This window comes from Heliconius melpomene, chromosome 10 (assembly GCF_056956725.1).
Source record: "Heliconius melpomene rosina isolate 202511_hmr_F chromosome 10, ASM5695672v1, whole genome shotgun sequence".
Lineage (NCBI taxonomy): Eukaryota > Metazoa > Arthropoda > Insecta > Lepidoptera > Nymphalidae > Heliconius > Heliconius melpomene.
Window position 1 is genome coordinate 8,551,687 of NC_140398.1, and position 26,313 is coordinate 8,577,999.

At 30.2% G+C, this 26,313-nt stretch overlaps 3 protein-coding genes across 6 annotated transcripts in view; 1 reads left to right on the plus strand and 2 right to left on the minus strand.

Moving 5' to 3' along the window:
* Positions 1-3,433, plus strand: part of bib (MIP channel family protein big brain) — a 63,573-nt gene extending 60,140 nt beyond the window's left edge. For both annotated transcript variants that reach the window (XM_085191550.1, XM_085191551.1), the window contains exon 6: positions 541-3,433. In XM_085191550.1, the coding sequence (XP_085047676.1) occupies positions 541-671 (131 nt within the window). In that variant the 3' untranslated portion in view covers positions 672-3,433. The remainder of the gene's footprint in view (positions 1-540) is intronic.
* Positions 3,434-3,745: 312 nt separating this feature from the next.
* On the minus strand, positions 3,746-22,970 carry Rab6 (RAS oncogene family member Rab6). Of its 3 annotated transcripts, XR_014878336.1 has the most exons (7): positions 22,746-22,970; positions 22,330-22,388; positions 21,558-21,717; positions 12,175-12,380; positions 11,241-11,307; positions 4,711-5,283; positions 3,746-4,518 (listed from the first exon to the last, which is right to left on the minus strand). XR_014878336.1 is itself a non-coding variant. In XM_085191553.1 (6 exons), the coding sequence occupies exons 1-6, from the start codon at positions 22,813-22,815 to the stop codon at positions 5,213-5,215; spliced, it is 633 nt and encodes a 210-aa protein (XP_085047679.1). In that variant the 5' UTR covers positions 22,816-22,970; the 3' UTR covers positions 3,746-5,212. The 3 variants fall into 3 exon arrangements, 2 of the variants coding, with proteins under 2 accessions (XP_085047679.1, XP_085047680.1); XM_085191553.1 differs by having other exon boundaries at positions 3,746-5,283; XM_085191554.1 differs by lacking the exons at positions 3,746-4,518; positions 4,711-5,283 and adding an exon at positions 6,017-9,036.
* Positions 22,971-24,235: 1,265 nt separating this feature from the next.
* Positions 24,236-26,106, minus strand: LOC146535445 (protein FAM8A1). Its single transcript, XM_085191565.1, has 4 exons — positions 25,652-26,106; positions 25,401-25,539; positions 25,202-25,328; positions 24,236-24,892 (listed from the first exon to the last, which is right to left on the minus strand). Exons 1-4 carry the CDS (start codon positions 25,986-25,988, stop codon positions 24,569-24,571), a joined length of 927 nt encoding a protein of 308 aa, XP_085047691.1. The 5' UTR covers positions 25,989-26,106; the 3' UTR covers positions 24,236-24,568.
* Between the last annotated feature and the right edge of the window lie 207 nt (positions 26,107-26,313).

A 26,313-nucleotide genomic window follows, 5' to 3' on the forward strand; every position in this document is an offset into this window, starting at 1 on the left:
GTGTGTATTTCTTATTTGTATATTTCTTTCTGCTTATGACAGTCGTAGGATGCTTGTGGGTTCAATCTCGAGTCGGCGGAATGATTATACTTAAACTATTTTCATTTCTCCGCTTTGACAGACAAAGCGCAGCATTGGGTTTAGCCAGTCAACATGCGATATCTCGGAAAAAAACTTAAAACTATTTTTGCGAAACATATTGTCTTTTTTACTTGTGATGCATCTAAATGTTATTTGAGGTTATGTGTTCTACCACATTAAGCCATTTTTGTAAAATACATTAATAAAATTAACTAAATCCATTTTGTCAAGATTGATCCCTTCAATATTTTTTAAGTAAAATAATTATGCAGTCAGTAATATGAGGGAGGAACGAAAATGTCTTAATGGCAACAGAGTATCTTAACACTAGATTCCCAGGTTCCCTCTGCCTATCCTGCTATTTACGGGATACAGCGTGAAGCTAAAAAAAATTATACATATACGCTCAATATGCATTTGGCACAATAGTAAAATTAACTTAAATAATTTAAACCACAGGCGCAGCAGTCCACGAACGCCGCGAGTCCGTATACGGCGGTAGTACAGCGAGCGCGCGTCGCGGCCCGCTCTCCTCAGAGGACAGCGCGTACGGGAGCTACGCGCCGCGCTACCGCCCCGACCACTACTAGCGACGCGCCTCGCAGCACAATATTGCGCTGCTGTTTGATGTTTGAACTAATAGAACTGTTTAGTACAGTTACTGGTGAACTTACTGATTAATTTATAAGTGAACCTACTGGTGAAGTGTATGGTGAACTTACTGGTGAACTATTTGTGTTCGTCGTTATTGTTTCTAAGTAAGAATTTGCTTTTTCGTATTTGAACTTGGTGAACTACTTATTAAGCTTGTGTTCCTCATCAAGTTTATTCTAAGACCTGAAGGCATATGGTGGATTTTTCTTTATAAATAATAAACAAAAGTGTATGATGTTGTCTCATTTGAACTGTTTACTAAATTTATTTAAGTTGTTTAGGTGTTAGCAATTCGAACAGGATTAGATTTTCATATTGTTGTGGGATTGTGAAATCAAGTTTAAACAGTTACCGTGACTTTAAACTTTTTGTGAACTATAATATCGATGGTTCACATTACAAGTTGATAACAAACGTATAACAATACAAGTGTTAACTTGGCTCTGGAAGCGTACTATAACTTTTTTTTCAGCTTCACGTAGACAGAGTCCCACACGTAGCAAGAGGGAACCCAATATTAAGACACTTTGGTTCCCCACTTTCCGCCGAATTGTAGAGAATGGAGGAGGAGCATATAGCGTGTTGAGTGACCGAATTCAACGCCGCGCTTTGCCTCATCACCAGAGCAAAGAAATGAAAATATTAAATATATTTCTTCGAGTGGGAATCAGAGCCTGTGCGTTTACAATCACACACTTGTGCCCTTGCACCTTCCTTCGTGTGTTTTCCATACCACGTGACATTGGCGAAATGAATTGTGCTCAACTGGCACGCTCGAAACTCCATATATCAAGAATTCAATTCAATTTACTGGTTTTTGTTTGTTTTGTCTGTCTATCTTTTTTTAATTAAATCTATAGTAAGCTCTCAGACTTATTAATACTTCCCACTTTTTGATACACTTATACAACTTATTTTTAAACAATTAAATATAATAAAAAATATTACTTGCCATACATAAGGTGCCAAAGTTAAAAAAGTTTTTGTTTTTGTATATATTATATGTGTATATGCATACATTAAAACATATCTTAGGTTATATTCTAACGCCCAATGTTAATAACCAATCCTAATCCAAAAATTGCTACCATAGATTGAAATAGACAGAGATGGAGGTAGGCATGCAGGTTAGTGATTGGATAGACATGTCGGACAGTACGAGATAGACGTTAACTGGAGATAGGAGATACATTATTAATATTGGGCATAAGACTATTTATTTTATAATCTGGTACCATCGTCTACCATCTCTACGTCTGATATTTGCTTATTTTTATTGTATAAATGAACAAATTACAAATATTAATAATAGCATTAACTACCTAGTTAGAAAAACTACATAAATAATTTTAGAAAATGTATAAATTTTGATATGATTTTGACCGTATCGTCCAAGAAGCACTGTTTTGAGCCCCTCTATCTTTATAAATTTCTTAAATATATTTTTTTCTTTAGTATTCCATATTAAACCATGTTAAAAACTACATACAGATTAATAATAAATATCCGCGTTTCTTGGACCTGTAACAGGCGCTGAATATAAAGGCGCAGGCGTTTAAATTTTAATATGAAAATTTTAAAAAATGTACCTAATAATCATGAAGATACAAATTCAGTTTCAGATTCTACAGGTTTATATATTTCTTATACACCCAAACTATCTAGATTTTATAAAAATACAATTAAGCGTCTTTAAGAATTGAATACTTATAATATAAGACTTGAATAGATAAGTTAATTTGTAAATAATGTCGCGAAACCAAAACATCACTTGTAATTATATTATAAAATTAATTTAAGTAACCTAATATAACTCTCTTAAATATGTTTATTACTATTTATTATGTACATTTAATATGTTAATATGAATTTCTACAACGAATTAGATAGTGTAGTTAATTTTACTTTAATTATATCGCACGTTTAATACTCGTATTCAAATTGTAGTTCCAGAATACTCTAATTCACTAAAATATACTGCCAAATACCACTTTGTTTTCACTAAAAAAATTCTCAAAAAATTTTTTTTTAGTAGCGAAAATATTAAAAAATACTGTTTTAGCTAAGTAAATTGTTTTTTTTTAAATGTGCGATATACTCAGTCTTAAATTTAATTTTAATCAGGTAGATAAATTCAAGAACGAACAAATTATTATTATTAATAGGTATAAAATATATTAAATATACAAAAAACATTTGAATATTCATATCTTATCATAAGAATATTTAGAAATAAAATTTGTTTGTATTATTTAACACAACTGATATACCTACGTTGGTTACAAAAAAACATAAATAAATATTTCTCAAAATTATAATGTACAAAACTCATGTAGCTTTTTAATAAAATCTTTTTAATTTTTTTATAATTACCTACTTATATCGTTAAGATAATCCAATCCAATTGCCAATACAATTATATGTAAAGTACGGAACAAAAAATAAGTTCTTCATTGAAAAATGTAAAATACTCTAAATTAAGACTGTTACCTCCTATATTTTACTTTAAGGCTTCCAAAATGTATTTAGGTTAAGATATTTTAGTACAAATATATGTATTGAACGTAGATTTGTCAAACTCATACGCAAAATTGTAAAGACTTAAAGCTCAAACATTTGAAATTTGTCATTCGTACTGTTACAATAAAATGGTCGTGTAAACTATGTTTATTATAAATAAATTTACCTTCAGTTAACACCTTTGTATTGTCTGTCCTCCCATACTGTTGTTTTTTTTTTATATTTTGACCTGGATAAATATTTTTTTTATTTCACGACAAAAATTAATATAATTAAGTAAACACAAAACAGGAGTTATAATAGACACAAATTCACAATATTTTAAATGGTGATATATAAAAGTTATTACAGTTTCGAGATTGATTTACTATTTTACCAATTTATGGATAATTCATTTAGATCTGGGACAATTAAGGACTAGGACTATCTAGACAGCCTGATACCATTACAAAAAAATAAAAAGTTTCTATTTAAAAAATAAAAGACAATATGTATTTAAAATGCTTTTATTATCCGGAACATTATGCTAATTCCAAATTACAGTAAAACAATGTTTCTATTGACGAAGCTGAAGCATTGCACACAACGCTCGCGCTCGTAGTCAACCCCTATAGTATTATTGCATATAAAACACTATAAAAACGTTTATATCCGCTTATGCGAATACAATAACATGAAACACGTGTCTACTCGATATTAGCTAATGTAAAAGGAATATCTGAACTACAACGGCAGTGAGCTCGACTATCTTTAATAATGTATGTAGAAAGATTCTAATGTATTATGTACCAATCACTTCACCATCTCCAATGACCGTACGTCGACAAACTCGACACAACTAGCAAGTTAAAATACTAATTGTGCTTCCGATATATTACTATAGAAGATTAAATTCTTACGTTATTAGTCTTAGGTTTTAGCAGAGCGACACCAGTGTCGAGGAAGCTATCGAATTCAAATAAATATTACCAACTATGTACAAATTCGAGATCGTCGCCATCGTCTTCGAGGGCGGGCCTGGGATGCGACAGTATATGTGTCATATTATGCACGTACGACACCCATATTGTAATTAGCTAATTAGCTCCTATAAGATTTTATTATAAATATAAGTTATTATTCCACACCCTTCCAAGACCCTCTTCAGTCATATATTTCTATTCCTCAAGTGTATACTGTCTGCGATTTCGCCTTGCGATGTGAAATTTTTATGTCCCCATCCCGTGTCACAACGCTAGTTCTTAAATAATATTTAATTTAATACTGAAAAAAAACACAATAGTTCAAAGTAGATTGATAAAGGCACGTAATTTTTAGGCAAAAATTATGATTGCAATATAAAACAATTTTAAAAAGTTACTTAAATGGTTTAAAATCGTCAAAAACATTTGATAGACAATAAAATCACAGAACAGTACAAATTATAAGCTATTGCAAAATATCACAATCACTTACAATCGTATTTGTATATATCGTATTCAATATTTTCACACCACATTGAAATTGTAAAATTAAACTACGCAGAACCATCTAAGAGACATTTATAGTAATGACAAAATTAAGCACATTTCAGTACATTCCTTTGACCTGTCGAAACCCATTCGCAAATCACAAATTGAATTCTCGTTTCACACTAGTGTTGCCAGACGCCCTTTTTTAAAATACGCCTAAATATTCTAACGCTACAACAAGTACATATGAATAAAGATAGAAAGAAGAAATTTTAAAACTGGTGAACACTCGTCATAATTCTATAATAAGAAATTTCATGAATGCCGCATAATTAAGTGTTTAATATTTCGATTCAACTATTCATTAACTCCGGTAATAAATTAAATCTAGCAACACTAGCCTATATAATAATGTTTTGATGACGCCAGGCACGTAAGTATTCGTGAAGCGGTGCGGGGGGTGAGGAATGGGGGGCAAGGGTATGTAAAGAGGCGGGTGATATTATTCAGCATACGCATCCGCTCTCGTTGCCTTCCTGCTCGGAGCCCATTGGAGACTGAGTTTGGAGGTCCACGGCTGTTACTCGAGTTAAGGATGTTACTTTTAAATCGTTAAATAAAATGTATATAAATATTAAATGCCAATCAATTGTATTAAATTTTAGTAACAAGTGAATTAATAATCTTAAAATTAAATTTAAAAACAAATCTTAAGTTATAAAGGAAACTACTTTAACATAAATTCCACCTCACCTCTTATTTCTTAAAGACTATGTCTACTCTCTCTATATACAAAAGTAAATAATGATAGTGATTTTAATATAATTTTGAATATAAGGTAGTCAAATATGAACTATTCAAGTTATTTAGTTATTATATAGAATGAATTATTCAAGTTTTATTTGAATAAGAGAAGAATTAAGAAATATTATAAAGTAAAAAATTATCATTTGCTAATTCTTAGATACTTCTAACTGTCAATCAATATAATATTTTTTTAGCGTATCTTGCACACAACAGAGTAGGGAGAGGTAGTATTAAGATACTCCGTTCCCTATTTACCGCCGAATTCTGGAAGCATTGCGTATTGAGTGGTGAAACTCAAAGCCGCGGTTTGCCTCGACACCGTGCACCAGGGAGAATATTTTCAATATTTCATTTCCTCGAGTGGGAATCGAACTCACAACCTGTCGGCGTTTATAGTCATACTTTGAGCGCCTGCGCCATATAAATTCAATAAAACTGAAATGTGGTCAAACATTAATTAAAAATTTGTGGAACTAAATTGTAAGTTAGAATAAGAACATGGGTAGTGTTTTAAGGATTTTATTCAAAATATCAGCGTGAGATACGGGTATTTACAAATAAAATTGACACTGCAGTTTTATATCCACAGACAACAAATTCAATGCCATATTTGAGAATCTAAATTACAGATTATAGATCCATAAAATATCGAATAAATATAGCATCGAAAATGTTATGCACGTAAATTAAGCATTGTACCAATAAAACACGCGCTAAATACATTAAAGATATGACACTGTTTTCTAAAGGCACATTTTCAATGGATGATAAAAAAAAATTCTGTAAATGTGCGTCCATATATTTTTTTTAAATTCATGGTTCAATGTTTAACGTACGTAACAATTTCATATGCCTTGTATGCAAATTGCATAAAAAATGGAAAAAAACTTTTATAATAATTAATATAATTTTTATTAAATAAAGTAAATTATAATATAATAATAAGAAAATAAAAATTAATTTAGTAGTATAAATCTCATTAATCAAAAAAATATCACCTAACATTATGGTATAAAAAATTGCAATTTAGATAATTATAATGTATATTAAAAAGATTATTGCTGATTAAATTATTAAAATAATAATATTCTATAAGTAAGAAGTTGTTCAGGGACTGTGCCAAAATTTGACACAATTCAAACACTTTATTTCCAATAATTATATTCATAAGCTGGAATGGCAATTTTAAATACAGTACAAAAGTCATATAAACCCCATTAAGCTAGCAGTGATGACTCACTAACTACAAAATTTTGTTAAAATATAAAAATCATAAGATTTCATACTTAAGCACTAAAGTAAATAAATAATACTAATGTACATGGGCCGTGTCACTTCTGAAATTAAATTTAAAATTGCTCAATTGAGAAGTATAAGAAGTAATATAGCATTAAGTACCAAATATTAATATGTATATTAGTAAATTAATACAGCAATAGCAATTGTTACCAGAGCGAGAAGACGGAATAATTAATTTCCCGGAAAGTTTTGATAGTTCAGTTAGCTGTTTAGTTTTGCTGTGCCGCTTTGCCAAAACAATCTCTAATAATCATTATTAATATTATTACAAATATTATATGCCAGTTATTAAATAAAAAAACCGTAAAGTGACAACGACCGTGTTATATACAGCCATAGAGTAGCCCCAACTAAATCACACGCTCAGCACATTCACTCTATCTGAACAGTTTCAAAACTATACGCCCATCGTCGATGATAAGGGGCCATACATAAAATACGTCACACGTTAAGAGAAGGGGGTGGGGGGGTGTGTCTTAAATTTCGTCACATCTTATTTCAAAATATAATAAGCAAGCATCATTTCGGGACTGCCATTTTAATTAATCACAAACGTGACCAACTGTGACGAGGATGGAGGCTCTCAAAAAATCATGAAGTTTGTGTGACGTAATTAATGGATGGCCCCTAAGCCACATGCATATTACATACGATTATGTCACTATGTACTTAAATCATATCAATATCGAGATAAAGAAACAAATTGAAATTAATTTTAAATTAAAAAATGGGTTTTCAATGTAAAATAGATGTTATTTTAATATTAAATTTGACAGGGTAACATTGAAAATCAAAATGATAGTGAAGTTGCCAATACAGAAGGTTATACTTAAATAATCATTTATTAAGTAGATTGAGTATATATTTCTTTACGAGATTACCCTGACAAATTCAAAATCAATTTTCCACAATAATTCTATAGAGCTATGCCTCAGTCTTAAAGACTCATGATGAATTCGCAAGCAAACTCTGGTGCGTGCTTCTGTGTTTTAAGTTCAAATAAATTTCTTTGTAAAATGCTATTTTGAGATTCTAGCTACCCGCTTTATATAAAAAAACTGTACAAGCCTTGTTATTTTTTAAAATAAAATAGATATCAAACTATATTTTCGAAATTCACGAAGTTGTTACATACTTATGTTTAAGGGAAGCATTAAAAAATATATTATAAATATAGAAATTATATGAAATAAATGTCAATACTGAGTTTCATGAAAATATAATAAAAAGGTTGTAAAATTAAATAAAGTAAACATATTAATAAATAAAGCAGGTATATCCAGAATATTTCACAATATTTATATTTTAAGCACAGTTGTGCATTCGAAGCTGAATGTTAACATTAAAATCTAATATCACACACACAAAAGCACAGCAGTATGTAGAATCTGTGTGTCGCCGCGACTGATTGTATAAACAACTTAATTCTATTGAGCATTTTGGACGAAATAAATTGTTCTCCTTTTTTTAGGATTTTTTAAAATATTTAAATACAGCAAAAAGTTTGTTTAAAGTTTTATCATTCAGGAAAAAAATGTAGGGAAATATCAGTAAAGAGTTGTTTCGTATTTCATTATAAAGTTAAAATCGCGTCGAGTATTAATACAATAAAGTATTAAGTAAATATATCTTATATTCTTATATCATTCAAGGCGACACACAGATACAATGTTTGTTACTTTCACTGTTAATAAAGAACAGGTTAAGGTTAAGGTTTTAATTTGTTAACACGTCATTTTGTTTTGATAAAATATTATTTTTGCCTAGATTTTATTATACCATGGGCTTATGAGTCAAAATAACAAACATCGCTAACTTAACATCGATGTATCATCACAATATATTAATGTCACATTTAAAATACACCTGTCTGCATTTCACTGAGGTTAAGACGTATTCAACAATGTTATTCCTTTATAAATTTAAAGACATTTTAAAACAAATTTGAACAAGTTCTGCTAAAATGATAACGAAAACTCACGATTTATAATTTCATCATACTTGTAAAATCGTTTTATTTTTAAGTAACCAACACAAACATTTAGAAAAAGATGAACATTAAAAGAATTCCTATTTTACCCAGTAATAACTTACAAATATAATTTTAAACGTGACGATAAAATATTTACGAGATGTTTTAGACATTTTGCTTATGTTCAACAGGCGCAGCTGCTGTCGGGCTCCTTGCTGTCGCCGGGCGCCTGTCGCAGGATCACCTCGTGCACTGAACACGTTATTAAGGAAAATAACTAAAATAACTACTGGAAGGGTTTATTGTTTTCGTATAATGTCCGCATAATGTCTTTGTAATATAATATTTTTTTCTTATATAGCAGGATAGGCAGACAGAATCTAATATTAAGACAACCGGTTCTCCGCTTTCCTACCCAATTGGAGACATCTTATTGAGAAGTGGAACTCAACGCCAGGCCTTACCTTACCGATGCGAGAAAAAAAAAACAATTAATTTCAAATGCACCCAACTGTCCGCCACTCACATATCACCCACCACCACTGCGACAGAACAGCCATAATGTCATTTTCTATCCTGTATATGCTTGGATTAAAAACTAGCCCTGATCTAGAAGCATGAAATTTGATCCCACAGTATTCTCGTTTAAAAGGCATCGATCGTGTTTTTAAACATTATAATAAAATTTCTTTAAAAGGAAATTTATTTACAAAGACATTATTGGGATACAGATAAAATATATCATTTAATAGAAATATATATTTAGAAACACTATAACCTTGTATGTACATATTAAGTTACGAGTATTTAAGTAAAAAAAGTAATCCAGCTGTTCATATTTAGAAGCTAACAAATAAGATACAAGACACAGATTATAAAAGAAAAATATCATGCAATCAATGAATATTTCTTAACGGTTAATTACATGGATGTTAAACAAAATCAAGCAAATTAATTGTTTTATGAAGACATGCAACATGCGAAGTTTATAAATCAGAGTTAATGTAATTGTAGTTTTTATTTATTTTTCAATATCGAAATAAAAATAACATTTTATTGAATAATTTATTCGAAAATTATTTATTAAATTTTATTTTATTAAATAATATAATTTTAATTGTATATTATTGATAATAGTAAATTATTAGAAAATTTTAGACACTTTTATATTTAATTTGATTATGTTTATATATTTTACTTTTTTAGCATTTATATTAGAATTATTAATAATAACAAATATGAATTTATTATTTTGGCTTATCATATTCACAAACTCATATACCCCTAATAATTTAATAATTACTGAAAAAGCGAATAAATAATGAAACTATCAAGTCTACATAAAGCATATAAGTGCAAATATAAAAATAAGCTTACATTACAAATACAATACATATTAGTAATGTTGAGTTACTTACAATGGGTTAGCTTGTACCACCACCCAGGCGAGTCCGGGACACTACACTAGTATACCACCGTTAGAATGTGCCGAAACGTTTGGAAACGTGTCTAATTTATTATTATATCGAACAAACAGATAAAAATAGTTATTTAGTTTACTTGTCTTATTTTTTTTAAGTAATTTTTTTTGTTAGGTATTTCGATTATAAGAGATTATTAAAAAAAAATGCCTTAAAAAACGTTATAGGCACAGTGCCACATATTAATAATCTGTATTAACTTAAATTTTAAAATATGTATATGTATTATATTTATGATATCATTAAAATTTTTAATGGAAATATATAATTTTCAATATAAATCCTTAGTTTAGTTAGTTCCACACAAACGAATCCACACCCAAATGAATCCAGTTAGAAATGTACATTCGAACTGCAATACCGTAAACAAGCCGTAATACTTTTTAGCGAGATAAATCAAACATATCGTTGTTTTAAAGTAAAAGTGACTAAACGATAATTAGAAGTATTTATAAAAATGTATGAAATGTATTGAAATGAGCATTTAGGTTAAATTTCGATCGATTTACAAAGATTTTTGTTTTGTAATTCCACAACTAAGGAACGACTTTGTACACAGTGTAATGTACTTATAGCCTATAGCAGAATGAAAAAAAAATACACATTACTTTAAATATACTAAGTTTTAAAAACATTTTTAAATCATGTACTTTATAAGAAATAATTTATATTTTTTATTTATTTATATTAGTTTAAATAAAAATATACATAAATTCATCAAAACACAGTTTTCTTTTTGGTGATAAGAATAAGCTTCCATCAAAGTTTCAAGCATCGTTTAGTCACTTTATACTTCAAATGAAAATACATATATTTAGGAATAAAGAAACATTTTTAATGTAATCGTGTAGTGCGTGTATGGACTGCGTGACGTCATAACGTGTTTGTGTAAAGAATACCCACATAATATATAATATACATATGTTTTATATATAAATATGTGTAAAATTATATATCTATTAGGAAAAAGGATACTGTCTTCCGGTGGCTTGCTCTCAGCCGAGTCCATACCGGGCAGCGCGGCGGCTACTCGTCGGAATAACTGAAAATTAGTTAATAATTGATAAATTTATATATAAAACATAATAAAATTAAAATTCCAATCCAAAGTCTCGAACCAATGATTACTATAGCCGATCTTAACACCATCAAGTTACGCCATTTCATTCATAACATCCTTTAATTATAAAGTGGAGAAGTGACCTTTGACTGGGTTCAATTAACTACGTGAGAATAGTATGCAAATAAGTTTATTTAACAGACCATGTTTTAATAAAAACACAGTGGGCATTATCATAATTTGTTTAGAATTGTTGAAATAAAACATTTTATAGTTTTTATGTAAATCTCGTAAGGCATTGTCCTAGCATTTGCCTAGAACTAATGCAATTAACAACCCTAAGTACAGTATGGCCGATATGTGGTGCCTTGAAGTTAAGCTGTCTGAACTTTTACGCATTGTACACTCGGGAGGAAAATTATTAAAAGTAAGGAAAAAATCATCAAATCAAATCATTTGAAGATAACATTAGGTTGACCATGATTCGTCGACCGTACTATAACATCCATACAAATAAATATCAGTTAAAATATTCGTAGTACCCGCATTTAGAGTGGAAGGGCGAAAAAAAAAATATTTTAAAATCTTCCAAGTAATGCAACCTGTATCAAGTTAAACGTAGAGCTCAATAGGCCCTGACGCAGCGTTTAGCATGTTATGGCTAGAGTTATTCTTCCAAAAGTACCTATAGCTTTTTAATTATATTCACATTCGTTTTAAAATGAAAAATAACTTAACTATTGTTATTTAAATTAAAATAAGAAAACTAAAAGTCACTAACTTCAAAGAACAGAGTTTCCTACTAATGCTTTACAGCAAAAAAATCTTAAATAACTAATAAAAACCAACCTGTTTCACATTATATCCAGCTTTAGCACTCGTCTCTATGAACATAACGTTGAGCTCCTTGGCCTTGCGGTCGCCGTCCTCGGTGGACACCTGCCGCTTGTCGGAGAGATCCGTCTTGTTGCCCACCAGCATGATGATGACGTCCGACCCGCGCTCGGTGCGCACGTCGTCGATCCATTTGGATGTTTGATGGAACGAATTTGCATCTGGAAAATTATGGAATATTAATTTAGCTACTTTTTGCTAGTATTAGTTTTTTTTTTTTTGTTATGAACAATTATTGGATACTGCTTCATGCTACATTGGGACAACGCCAGCCTAAACGCTATGTTCCATAATGGATTCCATCCTCGGAAGAATCTTTTAATTTCTACGCTTTAGTAAATGAACTGTGACAAAAGGAGAACGCGTAATTCATGTGTGCGTGTGGTATAAAGTGTGAAGATGTAAAACAAATTAGCTACTATTCACAGACAAATATGAGAGTTGTTGAATTTCTTAACGACGTTATACATGTTTTTAGGACTTTTAACATGTGAAATCGAAACGAAACATTTAATTAACGAAAATATAAAACAAGAGGATATTTTATTAGTTAAGTACTAAGTAAGTTAACACGAAATAACAGCACCTATTAAATTACAATACAGTACAACAATGAAGTACAGAAAACATTAATTATTTAACCTTAAAAGAGGTAATGTAAAAGTTAAAAGCACTTATAACCGTACTATAGGATTTAAGAGGTAACGAATGACGAAGCACCTTTGCAAGTAAAATATTTAAGTACAAGTAGGTATAAACAGGTATAGACTTACAGCGCTGTGCCATAAACATAAAACAAGTAAACCTGAATTAATTCAGTCACTAAGCATTCCATCCCCTAAATAGTCGAAGCTTGTGAAGGACGTGAACTTGGAATGTCTTACTTATTGATTATTCGAATTATATGAACACATCTGTACCTACAAATTTTCCGGATATTTAAACATTGATTAATATGAACATAATAAAAATATGATATATTATAAGAGCAAATCGATGAGACTCAAAGTTAACTGAAAATCTTTCTTAATACACAAAAAAACTCTTTGTATCTACTCTTCAATAATATGTAGTTACCAAGATGTTATGTTCGTAATCTGAAAAAAGTCCATGTAAAATTCATGGTACTTAGTTGAATTCAGTAGTTTTACGAGCAATTAGCAAGGTTTATTATAGCTGTCCGAGACCGTTGTTAACGCGTTTACATCGCAGGCTGTTGGGCGATTCTGTCGAATGTAAAATGCAGCCAATTACAAATTACTGACCCTTTACGAACTTATTGGAAAGTTCAATCGTTGTCACCTATTTATTTGTACAAATTTTATTAAGAGTATGTGGACCGTTAAGAGTCATTTTCTTTTAAACATATTTTTATAGCACAACAGTTTAATATTATACAATTAGTCCGTACCCCTTTTATTTTTTTATTTAGTTTCCTTAGCATTAATATGCATATATTATCTTTAGTTATTTTAGTATACCTATACGAGGCCTCGTACATACGCTTATAAAAAAGAGGGAATAGTGGGGGCATAATATTCTAGATTTTTTATTTCACATAATTCGAATGAAACAGTAACTATTTGCTGTCGTACATATCATATTCAGGTTCAGAAACAATAAATGTATTTAATGTAACTATCTTTTAATTATTATAACTAAAAATACTATAGTACACTACAGGCCCGTCGAAGTTTACTTTTAATTATTATAATTACGAATAATGTCTGTTAGTACCTAAACTGTTTGACCTTAATCTACAAGATATTAATTTATATAAGGAAAAAAAAATGTATTCCTTATTAAATTTTCTTCAGCTTCCCAATTTCGACAGACTCACGATATCTTAAATGAATTTAATATAAATCATTCTAAATGAAGGCTCGTCGTAACTTCGTTTATCCCCTCGGCCCGCCCGAGCCGCGGGATTGCGCCTAACCTATATATCTTATTTGAAATAATGGGTCGAGGCACGCAGCCAAATGAAGATTCCATTTTTATAAAACGATAACGAGAAAAAAATATTACGTATATTAAGGTCATTCAATACTTATGTTTTAGCAGTTTATTGGACAATCATAGCCGAATTTAGTGATATTACGTGTTAAAAAATATTCGAAACCATAGCCAAACCACACAAAGCCTCCTTTCGCCTCAACTATATATTCCATTTACTAACCATAAAAATCTTATATAAATACACTTTATAGTGAACCAAGTAAACTCTATTTTAAAGAGTCTCCCAGCCTTCGCTCTTTTAAATAACATTATAAAAATATTTCTGTGGCAGCAAAATTTAGAACTCTGCTATAAAATAAACAGGTCTACTTGACACACCTGCTGAAGTAAAATGGGTAGAGTATGTTTACTTCTCGTATTAACTTGTAAATTATATGTGTCCACCACTTTTTAAAATACATTAAAATTTATTTATATCCATAGTTCTTACGTTAGTTAAAAAAAGTGATTTTTATTTCAATAAACAATAAAAAATATGTATATTTTACTAATGACAGGGCCTCGTATATAACGTGAGTCTTATATAAGAATGTTTCCGTACGTTATACGGCCTTAACTTCTTTGAATTAGATTGTACCAATAAAGCCTTAGCCTGAGTTTAGGGGTGGTTACGGCCAAATATTTGAACTGGCGGGACGTCGAAGGCCGCCGCAAACAGACATAACGTTGTTTGTTAGTAGGCTATATTAAATACCAGAGACCCTGTTCCTTTCACTAAAAAAGATTCACAAGAAAGTAAATTCATTTAATTGACCGACATAGCGGCGTAAAAAAAATGTGAAATATTTTACATTTCAGAATTGGGTAACAAATGAATTTTGTATCATTTTATCCTTAGTTTTAAGTAAAACTCATACAAATATAAATAAATTATGTGGCTTGTTTTTCTTTATATATTATATCGAAAAGTTGATTCTTAATTTTTCTCGGTATTAATCGCAGTATAGAACACGTAACTCACAAAGACAAACGTACCAAAAATCGTAGACTCGATGATAAAAATGCGGGCATTAACTTACTGTTTTACATAATACTAAAAAAAATATCGCATTAATTAAAATAGGGATTCGAACCCGCACATGTTAATAACTATTATTCTAATCAAAAAATTCAAAACAAAAAAAGGAACAAAAAACAGTAATACATGCTCCAACCTTCTGTAGACGAGGCCACTCACCACTGGCATACTTTCAGCGTTTCAGGCATGCAACCGATCCGCTGTAACCAGCCTTTGTTGTGAGATATTTTATTCAATACGGACAGACGGATTGCGCAAATATTGTACATCTTTCTATCTTTACCGACGCTTGCTCTTTCGATAAGGTTCTAGATAAGATGACACAGTTACCGCGAGATAAAATTTCTATTAAAAAAATATCGATATGTAATTTAATTACTAAGATAAAGACAAATTTAGGCCAGTCGCGTGTGGACGAAACTAGTTTGGGGGTTCCGATTCCCACTCGTGGAAATTATTTAATATCTTCATTTCCTCGCTCTGGTTCAGCTCACTCTACTCAACAGGCAATGTGTCGAAAATTCGCCAGAATGTGGGCAAAGGAGTGGAAACACTAGGTTCCCTCTGCCTACCTGGCTATATGCGAGATACAGAGTGAAGTTAAAAATAATCTTAAAATATGACTTAATATCCACTATATTACAAAACAAACACTATCACCGATGTGGCCATTGTAGGCAACGCGAAGCTCGCAATTTTTAAAACGCGCTCTAATTAAAATGACATAACATATGTGGACGTAAACAGTAAGTTATTTGCATTTTAAATTAGCCACGGTATAATTTATCCAGCATAAATCATATTTCTGCCGCGGATCCGTTCGCATGAATAAATAGACATTATTATGAAATGAGCGCACAAAATACGTTGCGGTGTACTTTTATGAAAAAAAATCTGCTGATAGTGGGGTTTGTTATATGTCATACGGTGTTTTTTTAAAGATCTCTCGAAGAAAAAAAACAGAAAACGGTGTAAATGTTAATCTTTTTATCGTAATTTTTTTTGCAGTCAAAATACGGTAAAAAATACACTAGTGCTATAAATTTTTCTACATACTCAAGCCAGTTAGTATTTTTGTATGTGAAATATATTTAACAGTGTCTCTATAAGATCACCCCAAGGCTGAACTTTGATCCGATTTATAAAAAGAAATAGGCTTTCAGAAAGGGAGGATCCAGCCGTAACGACCTGAGGCGGGTATTCAAATGCACGTTTACTTTTTGCTTTAAAAATCCACGAATTTCTGTCGCATTTTTAAGCAGCAATACTGCAGCTTGGAAAAGAAGGATTTTAACTTTAGATATAGTTATATAATATCTAATAGGAACTATTAATAAGAACTGCTCTTCAAAACCAATTAAACTAAGAAATTATCAAAACCAAAAATCCAAAACAAATAATCGAAATTTGTCTAATATATATTTTTGGAAACTTATATTCAATTCGGTCATCATTTCTGTAATAGAATAAACGAAAAAGTTCAAAAACAAGGCCACCGAAGGATTATCTCAAAGAATTCTCAGATATAAAGTTTAAGCGACCGTAAAATAGAAAGCACAAAAGTAAATTAGTAGCTTTAACATACGTTCGAGTAAGGCAAGAATTATATAATAACCAGAAGATTACGCTAGTTAAATTTAAACTTAAATGTTAATTGTAATAATATTGTGAATCTGGTTATATTTGATAATTAATCTTTAATCGCTAATGTATTTGTACATTACTGTAATGTTTTATTTCTTGCAAAATTGTATTGAGGTAACATTTCTTTTATATTCGATGTTTGTTCTATAATCAAAACATAGGCTTCTCCATCTAAAGTATGCAAAAAGTGAAGAAAGTCACACTGATGACACTTCTCCCGGACTTGCAATATGCGAATTAAAAAGTAAAAATGATATGTTTAATACTTTTGTTACGTTTTATGCGTTTAACTGTTACATAAAGACCGTTCGTTTATTTTCAGTAGTACCGACTTTAAAAGAAGCAATTATCAAAGATTTCGCACGTTAAATTTGGTGTTAAATATCAAAGTCATTTTAAAAAGCGTGAATTCAGACATTCTTTTCTGTTGACTGTTGTTGGTACGTTAAGAAATCGTGTGATTCGATTAGCTCAGTTGCATGCTACCTGCGCGTTACGTTTGTTAAAATACAGTTGTGTATTTTGTTCATTTCATAGTAGCTACATACTAGTGTACAGAATCTAAGTGGACAAAGTCTATGTATTTTTTAGGCAGAATAATTTGTGATCTATCCTTAGATTTCGCTTCGTCTATTATGGAAATAGTGAATTTGACATAACAAAGTAGACAGAGAGAACTTGAGAGCCTTGTGCTAATACACTCCATTCTTATTTCATTTCCTGAGTAGAAAACGAACCCATAACCTGTCGCGTTTATTTAGTCTTCGAGCTACGCTACGAAAACGACAAAGTATAATTAGAATGGGTTCTAATTACCCCTCGAGTAGAGCCTCATACGATGTAATTTACGTCATTACAACGTCAATGTATTTAATAATATAAAACGATTATTGTCAATGCATCACCGGCTGATAATATAGAGATGCTAAACATAAATTTTCAAATAAAACTTTTATTACTGAGCGGGACTGCTATAAAAGTCATACTGTTATTTAAGGTGCATGAAAGGTAATGAAAACGGTTTTTCGCGTCCATTGGCATTTGTATTAAATATTTTATCTAATATTTATTATAAGGTTGCAATTTGGCCGGACTTCGACTGGTCTTTTCAGATAAAAATCTTGATTTTACAAATTATCATAGAAAATTGACAAATTGATATCGTTTAAGTAATAAGTTTATAATTTTAAGCACTATGAGAATATTCACGAATTTCGGATTTGAATAAACAACCGTTTCGGTCATCACTTTTAGTCATCCTAACTGCATCACGACGGTCGATGACTACCAAGGAATAAAATATTTTTATAGTTCTAATGTTAATACAATAAGTAGGAAAGTAACATTCGCTGTACGATACTTTTACGAGCGAAGCGAAATCATTTTGTAAGTAAAGGCACGATAAAAATGTGAAAATAAAAAAATGCTGTTTCCACGGTAGAGACGATATAAAAAATGAATAGAAAATCGATCAATACGCTCATTATCTTCTTTCTATCGCGCGATCTCTATAGAAATTGTACAATACGATAAATCATTCTTTTCTGTGTTGTTTTAAGAAGCAATACTTATCTATTACTTTAATTCGGATGTCAATTAAAAAAAAAAAAAACTAAACTTATGTCACAACACCATAGGAACATGGCAAAACCAATTAAAAAAATCAAGTTTAATGCTAATTTCGAACGGCATGAAGCTATTTCAGAACATTCCTCCGGAAGTCCGTAGTTACTAGTTATTTAGTCTATGCACACTTGACATTCATAGCTGGAGGCTAAGCGAACGGCAACGTTACACCACCCACCTCACGTAATGTTACACCGAAACCGTGATGCGTGACTCATCTCTAGTGTGGACAGGTGGAACTGGTTTGACTATATTGTCGTCATTGTGTGATATAATATGCGTATATATATATAAAAATTTATAATAGCATAAACTAGTTTAAAATTTTGATTAGATTTTGTGAGCTGTCAAAGCAAAATAAACAAAATTTCGTTATTAAAGTTTATTTTTTTTGCAGCAGCAGCAGATTAGGTAGAGGGAACCTAGTTTAAGAAACTCTGTTCCCAACGCACCGCCCATGTTTAAAAATATTTCGTTTTAAAATGTGGCGCTTTGTCTACCAAAGAAGAATATGGCAAAATATTAAATTGTACAAAACATGTGGTATATCGATATATATATAAAGAAAGTTCAAGAACAGTAGGTAATTATTATGGTCGTTTGCTTATTATCAATTAGCTTCTGTAATTGAGATCGTCTGTGTTTGAGTCTTCTTATAATTGGGTCTAGAGTTTAAAGGACATTAATATGTTAACGGTCATTATTAAAACTGATGAAAAAAATGAAATCAGATCATAGAAATGCAAATATTATTCTAAGTCATTTATTAAATTACTTTTACGAATGCTACGATGTAATTTACTCGTAATATTTTTTAAAATAAATACTAGGTATTTATTTTAAAAAATCCATTGCGTCAACGTCAACAGGAACAATTTTTTTTTAAATAAAGCTTTAAAAAAAAATTGTTCCTTTAAGTGCTAAGTAACTCCTTCTTCTTCTCCTAGTCCTTTTAGTTTACCCAAGTAACAGAGGAATAAAAACAAAAATCAATAAAATATATTAAGTTTGGACCGTGTAGTAAATATATAGTAAGCTTTATAACTACTGCAGACAACGACGCCTTTATTTAACTTGGGAGTTATGCCTGCATGAAATGCCATCGTAACATTTCCTACAGCACCAATGAACCCTTTAATAGGTTGCGAGCGAGCAATTAACCCAATATCATATGCTTGTCTACACTCACATTCAGTCGACCCCTCGTATGAATTTTTAAATAGATAATTACAAATATAATATTCGTAATGTAATATAGTTTTACGGAATAATAACGCAACAAGAACGTCTTTAATTAAAACTGGGTCGTCCGTTTTTATTAGGCAAACGTCTTAATTCCCTTATAAATAGAAACAATGAGTTATATGACATTGAAATCTTAACGTGTTATTGTGTTTTAGGAATATCTAAGTATTAGAAAATAGTTTTAGTAAGCTAGCACATGTCCTGCCTTTGTAACTGGATCCGAATTCCGATATATCAATATAAGCGCTAAGTACTTAGGTTGCGGTGTCTGCGGTCAAACACTTAGGATATTGTACGTAAAGCGATATTAATAGTTCGACGTTATATTTATATCCTTCGCAAATCGTTATTTATATATTCTTTACTTTTTTATACTATAAACATACCATTTTACAAAAATACTTTATTTTTACAAAAATAAGTAAAACACGCGGCCTCTGAGTCCTGGTGATTTTGGCAAAAAAACCGGGTCAATGGTATGAATAATAAATATTATTGCATTGTCATTGTATCCGAACATAAATTTAAGTTAACTTTCAGGCAAAATGGACCGTAGGAAGTGGGTTAAATTAACATTATAAAATTTCCAAGATAATTATCTAGGAAATCTTACACCGAAATAAAAAATATTTTTGACAATAAGCCAATGATGAAGAATAAATCATATAATCATCCTTTTTGATTGTGTTAATTCTTATATGAATTTCTTAAAGGAATTTTACTTACATATTATCGTTTATTATGCTATAACAGCAAAATACCTCGCGAAATATTCACAATTATTTCCATATAAGACAAGGATTTATAAATTAAAAGAATTTACTGAAAAACAAAGAACAATACCACGACTATTAAAGACTTATAATTCCATTTACGCCATGGTCAGTTGTTAAAGCTTTTATGTTTTAAAATCAAATATAGTATGAAAAAAAAACTTTGTATCGCCTCTAGAACATAATCTGTGTGCTTCGGCATTCTATAGAGGCTTGATACAGCAATTAGCGAGTCGAGTGTTCAAGCCGCGGTGTTTGCGGTCAAGCACTGGCAGGGCTCGGGAATACAAATTATACGATTAACCATTGAAATTATATAAGGCTTTAAATTTCATTTTAGATTATTGGTATCTTTGATTATTATGATATTTTAAATGTACATACTCGTAATATAAACATTTTAATTACGAATAATCTGATTCATATCGATATTTACGGTTTCATGTTTCGGTAGATGAATAAAGCGTACAATAGAGCGGTAGTAATTTGAAAAAAATGTACAACTTTTGTGAAATGTATACCTTTCGTCATATTTCTTTTGCTGTTCGCAAATATGAAGAAATATTTAAAAAATCAAGTTGCATTGAAATGCAATCATAACTAGTGTTAAAATTTTAGAACAGACAGCAAAAACTAAAAATGGATTCAGTTGTACTAGTATTTATAAAAAAGCTATTTAACATGGTTTATTGTATTTGAAAATTCCAATGTAATTGAAAATTCCGATAATGAATAAATGTTATTATTATTCAAATAATTAATGAATATAAAGGCAGCAACTTTTTCCCATATTGCATGATGAGTGTAGCGAACCCAGTGTTTAGACACATTCTCTGCTTTCCCCACAATTTTCAAGACACTGCATATTAAGTGGAAGAATTCAAATTTGATCTTTGTCTAGTAGAACATCAAAATAAAAATATAACCACTCCTCCAAATGAGGAATGATCTCACAACCATAACCATTACAGTAATATTAAAAGTAGAATTCTAGAAAAGAAAAATATACTTACTAGTTATATCATAAACAACAACAGCCACCGTGGAGTCTCTGATATAAGAAGGGATAAGGGAGCGGAAACGCTCCTGTCCTGCGGTATCCCACAACTGCAGTCTCACTGTACGGTCCTCTAAGTACATGGTCTTAGACAGAAAGTCTATACCAATTGTAGCCTGTATTTAATACATACAAATAACATAATGTGACTGTACAGTAAAAACATAATAAGCAATGCACAGTAATGTAATTGTACTTAAAAAAGTAACAGAAGATAATAATATTTAAGTATTTAATAATAAAAAATATGATATTGTCTCCCATTAAGAAATCTATTTTTTAAATACATATTATTTATATATTTTAATACTTTACAAAGATATATTTATCATGTAATCAGTTATAATCTTGATGATAATAAAAGATAAGTCTTTGTATACTTATTTAAAAAGGATCTATTTAATCTGCATTATATGGTTAAAATAAATAAATTAAAATATAAACATTAATATGAATACTTAAATGAACATGTGGTATCCTTGCAATACCACACATTTATTCAGTTACACATTAATCAATTTTGTACTTTGAAAATTAGGAAGTAACAAAAATGTACCTAGTTTGATTCTTATGTTTTAAATAATTGCTATGCCTGTGTATATAAATCTCAATCTACCATAAAATAATTAAAACCTTTAAATATACAATTGTTATCTCTTAATCAAATAATATGTATTGTTTTTCTAATATTATCACTTTTTATATTTTGTTTTTAAAATATAACTCACCTGGTAAGTGTTGTCAAAACTGTCATACATGAATCTAGTGATGAGCGACGTTTTTCCCACTGAAAAACATAAGTAGCAGGTCAATGCACCTTCTAATTATGTCGTGCCTATTCATCTCGAATATGCATTGGTAACGGGAACATAGAGATCAGAGAATAGCGTGAGAAGTTAAAGAGCGAAAGCCAAAAAAATATTACGATTAATCTCTCTACTAACCTACATCCATTATACGGCGTAATGCATAGTACCGATACTTAACCGATCGATCATAGGCAATAGAAAGACCGTGTTAGGTCTTAGAAGGTCGATGGAGGTGAGTAATTTACTGAATCTAGACAAATGTACATACGTGTCGGAAATTTATAAATCAAGTATTAAAAATGTAAGAGTGCCTGGCCAATTTGTCTTCCACTTACCACTTTGTTCACCAAGGAACACAAGTTTAAACTTGCGTAGAGGATTACCGAATTCCCCCGACGTAGACATAGTGATTGTTATAATTAATTAATTCGCTAAACTATAATTTCACAGTAATTCTTATCACAGAAAACTACATGAACAATGACAGTTCGGGCCACTCCTGCGGCACACACGAGCGCAGCGCCGCCACGTTACGGCAGACTGACGGCGCTACGCAAAAGCCAACTCAGCAAAATGACATCATGCCAAAGGGAATTTATATTTTTTAGTTATTGTATAACGTTTTCAATATAGATATTTGTTTGAAATAATAACAAAAATGCATTAATTCTGAAAAAAAAAATCGTTTGATTAAAATATTCTGTTCCTGAACGATGTACACACTATCTCTTTCTAAATAACGATTATCTGTGTCTGGAACGATACATCGTTAGAATCGAGAGTGTAATCGATATTCGGAATTATTCCGTAAACATTCCGTTTTCCGTTTTTATTTCCGTATTTTTTTATTATAAACATAATAATTATTTTATTGATTTATTGAACAAAAACGATAAGAACAATATATGAGTTTGACTTTCATTATCAACTTTAGTAATTTCTCCATTATTTTTTGTTTTTATTAAAATATAAATGTATGATTTTATATATTGTTAATTTAAGGACAACAAAGAGTACCTAAGATACGTATATTTGTATCAGTTCAGTTCTTAGTTTATGGCGTTTCGAGCGTAATTTGTGTTAGAATTAATTATGTAGCATAATTAAGTATTAAAAATTAATACATCAAGTATATTTTTTATTTATTTTATTTATATAATATATTTACAAAATAATTTAAATTATCACAAAAAATATGTTATTCTAGTAGGTATGTACTATTTAGTCCTTACATTGGCTTCATGTAGTATGAACAAAAATATATTAGTACAAGTAATATTACTTGAAAAGGCTTTGCCAACACACAACTTTTATTAAAAGAAAAAAAATATATAAACATTGTAATTTTTTTAAATCGCAAATTCAGCTCAGTATTCGAAATTTGTACATATTTTTAAAAAGTTGTGCTAATATTACAGCACATTAAATTTTTTATAAGCATTTATACCACAACACCAAGGGTTTTTAAAATATTATAACATCAAGATCAAAATAATATTTTCTTTGGTTACACTTAAAAGTTATTAAAATTTTGAAATATTTAATGAATTGCCATTATCTTATTATAAGAATATTTTTTTCATATAATTCATATATTGCAAGAAACTTTCACAATATAAATCCCACAAAAACTTATGTAGCGTAAGAATTATGCTAACTGCACTACTTTCATAAGTAACTTTTTTTGTTAGTAACATCCATAAAATATGTCACACGTTAAAGGGATTTTATAGAGTAGTTAAAGGTGCTGATAAAAACACGAAGTATAATATTTTATTTTACTTTGACAAGGGGAGTCAAATTCTGTGGCACACTTTTTTTTCACTAAATATTGTATAAACATACAAATCTTGTAACTGCCATTTCAAAAATATAAGATGATGTGACTTCTCACATATGTGATCAGCTGTAACTAGGAAGTCTCAAAAAGTCATGAAATGTGTGACGTAATTTATGGATGGCCCCTTACGATAAACATATTTCATATAAATGAGACAAATATACATTTTCAAAATACATAAGTACATGTGTATTTATTAATTTATTATATAAAATCTATATCTCAAAATACTAATAACAGTCAGCATAACAATTAATAAACACAATATTTTTGTGGAATGTGTTACAAGATCATTAATGTAAATTTAATAAAAAAAAATTAAGGAGCATTCCGTCTTGGAGGAAACATATTTTCTTCAACAACAATAACGCCACATAATAGATCATATCCAGTACGATTGTGACGGAAAACGAATAGCACAACACACAATGGGAATAAAAGAGATATAAGAAAATTTTTCAACACTGATCTGATTAAAGCTATTATGAAAGTTGGTGGTTTTCCAGGATATAGTAGAACTGTTTCTTTAGGCCTGCCCTCTACAGGTATGACAGCTGATGCAGTCACCACTCTTAGGCCTAGTAACGCTTTACCTGGTGTTGCTCCACCTGTCCGCCCAGTATTTGCACTTAAGCAAAATGCCTGAACACAAAAAAAATATAAAAAAAATTAAAATCAAATCAGGTTCACACTGAAAAAAACAAATCAGTTTCATGAAAGAGTGAAGCACAGCTACAAACCTCTATTCATTATTATAAATGCATTGACAATTCCACATTAGTTTTAAAAAATATTCTTTGTTATATATCGGAATTGAAGTGAACACCAAGACGACAATATGAGTAGGCTAATTGTTTATTGTTGTTTTACTGAGCCCATACTTTATCAAGTAGGCCCTATAGTATAATCAAATAAGTAAAGTATAGTACATTTAATTTATCAAAAACATACCTCAAATATGCAGACAAGTACTCTATATATTATTTCTAACATAAGAATTTCTGACGTAAGCTCCATAGCAAATTTGTAGTCATCAAGGTTCTCAGCAAATTTATAGAAATCAAATTTTTCTAAATCTCTAAAAAAAGAAATAAGGTTTATAATACTATTAAGGTGCTGAAATATTGATTATTCTAGCTTTAATACTTACATTACTTCAAACATATCCACTGCAAAGAAAGTCACAATAAGTTTAAGAATGAATAAGAGAATAAAATCAATAAATTCAGCAAACAATCTCTTCAATAATGAAGGTATTATATATTCAAAACCTCCATTTCTTGCTATTACTGAAATATAAATATTATATTACAAGTGATATTAAAATATACAGTATAAATTAATTTTATTTGTTGGCTTCAGATATACAAGTTGTAATTTATTTGAATAATAGCAAAATACCTTCAGCTGGTGTCTGAGGTTCTACAGCTGGTTGATTTTCGGCAGGAGCTCGTGGTGGAATAGGTACTTGAAAAGGAAATTGCTGTCCTTGAAACTGATAGTTGTTATTTAGCAAGGGAACATTAGTGGGGTTATTTTGAAACCCTTGCAAGCTCATAATATAATAAGGAAAGCACGTAGAAAGGTTCTGATACAATTGCGCTTGCTGGATCCATAACCGAAGAGCCTGGAAATAAGCTTCACGTTCAGAGAGTACAGGTCGATTGGCTTCAGCGGCTGCTTCCTCTGTTCCTATTGATGGCCCATCACCACCTATTAGTCTTTCAGTATCTGACATTATTTAACTTTATTAAAACTACATGAAATTCAAAATTTACAATGGTCAATTGCTAGAATAATAGCAGGTACACGTCAGTTTTGTTATTTTATTAAAATTCTGCGTTATAATTGTCAACGTCATTTTGACAACTAAAAAATATAATAAATTTACTATTATATAATATAAAAAGGGGCAACAACGGCAGAAATGTATTTTATATATTTTATTAAGTGCCGTAATCTTATGTTATACAAGTATGTTTTTAATATTAGTATCGATTTTATTTGGCATCCATTATTTTATATTGATTCTATTTATATGGCAATAATATTTTAATGTCAAA

What these genes read in the sequence shown, in the direction of transcription:
- LOC146535445 (XM_085191565.1), bottom strand. Translation starts at nt 25,988, where the DNA reads ATGTCAGATACTGAAAGACTAATAGGTGGTGATGGGCCATCAATAGGA. An exon ending in GTGGATATGTTTGAAGTAAT is followed by an intron (nt 25,329 to 25,400) that starts GTAAGTATTAAA and finishes TTCTTTTTTTAG; the next exon opens with AGATTTAGAAAAATTTGATT. An exon ending in TACTTGTCTGCATATTTGAG is followed by an intron (nt 24,893 to 25,201) that starts GTATGTTTTTGA and finishes TTTTGTGTTCAG; the next exon opens with GCATTTTGCTTAAGTGCAAA.
- Rab6 (XM_085191553.1), bottom strand. Translation starts at nt 22,815, where the DNA reads ATGTCTACGTCGGGGGAATTCGGTAATCCTCTACGCAAGTTTAAACTT. An exon ending in GTTTTGACAACACTTACCAG is followed by an intron (nt 21,718 to 22,329) that starts GTGAGTTATATT and finishes TATTAAATACAG; the next exon opens with GCTACAATTGGTATAGACTT. An exon ending in CTGGATATAATGTGAAACAG is followed by an intron (nt 11,308 to 12,174) that starts GTTGGTTTTTAT and finishes ACTAATTTTCAG; the next exon opens with TTATTCCGACGAGTAGCCGC.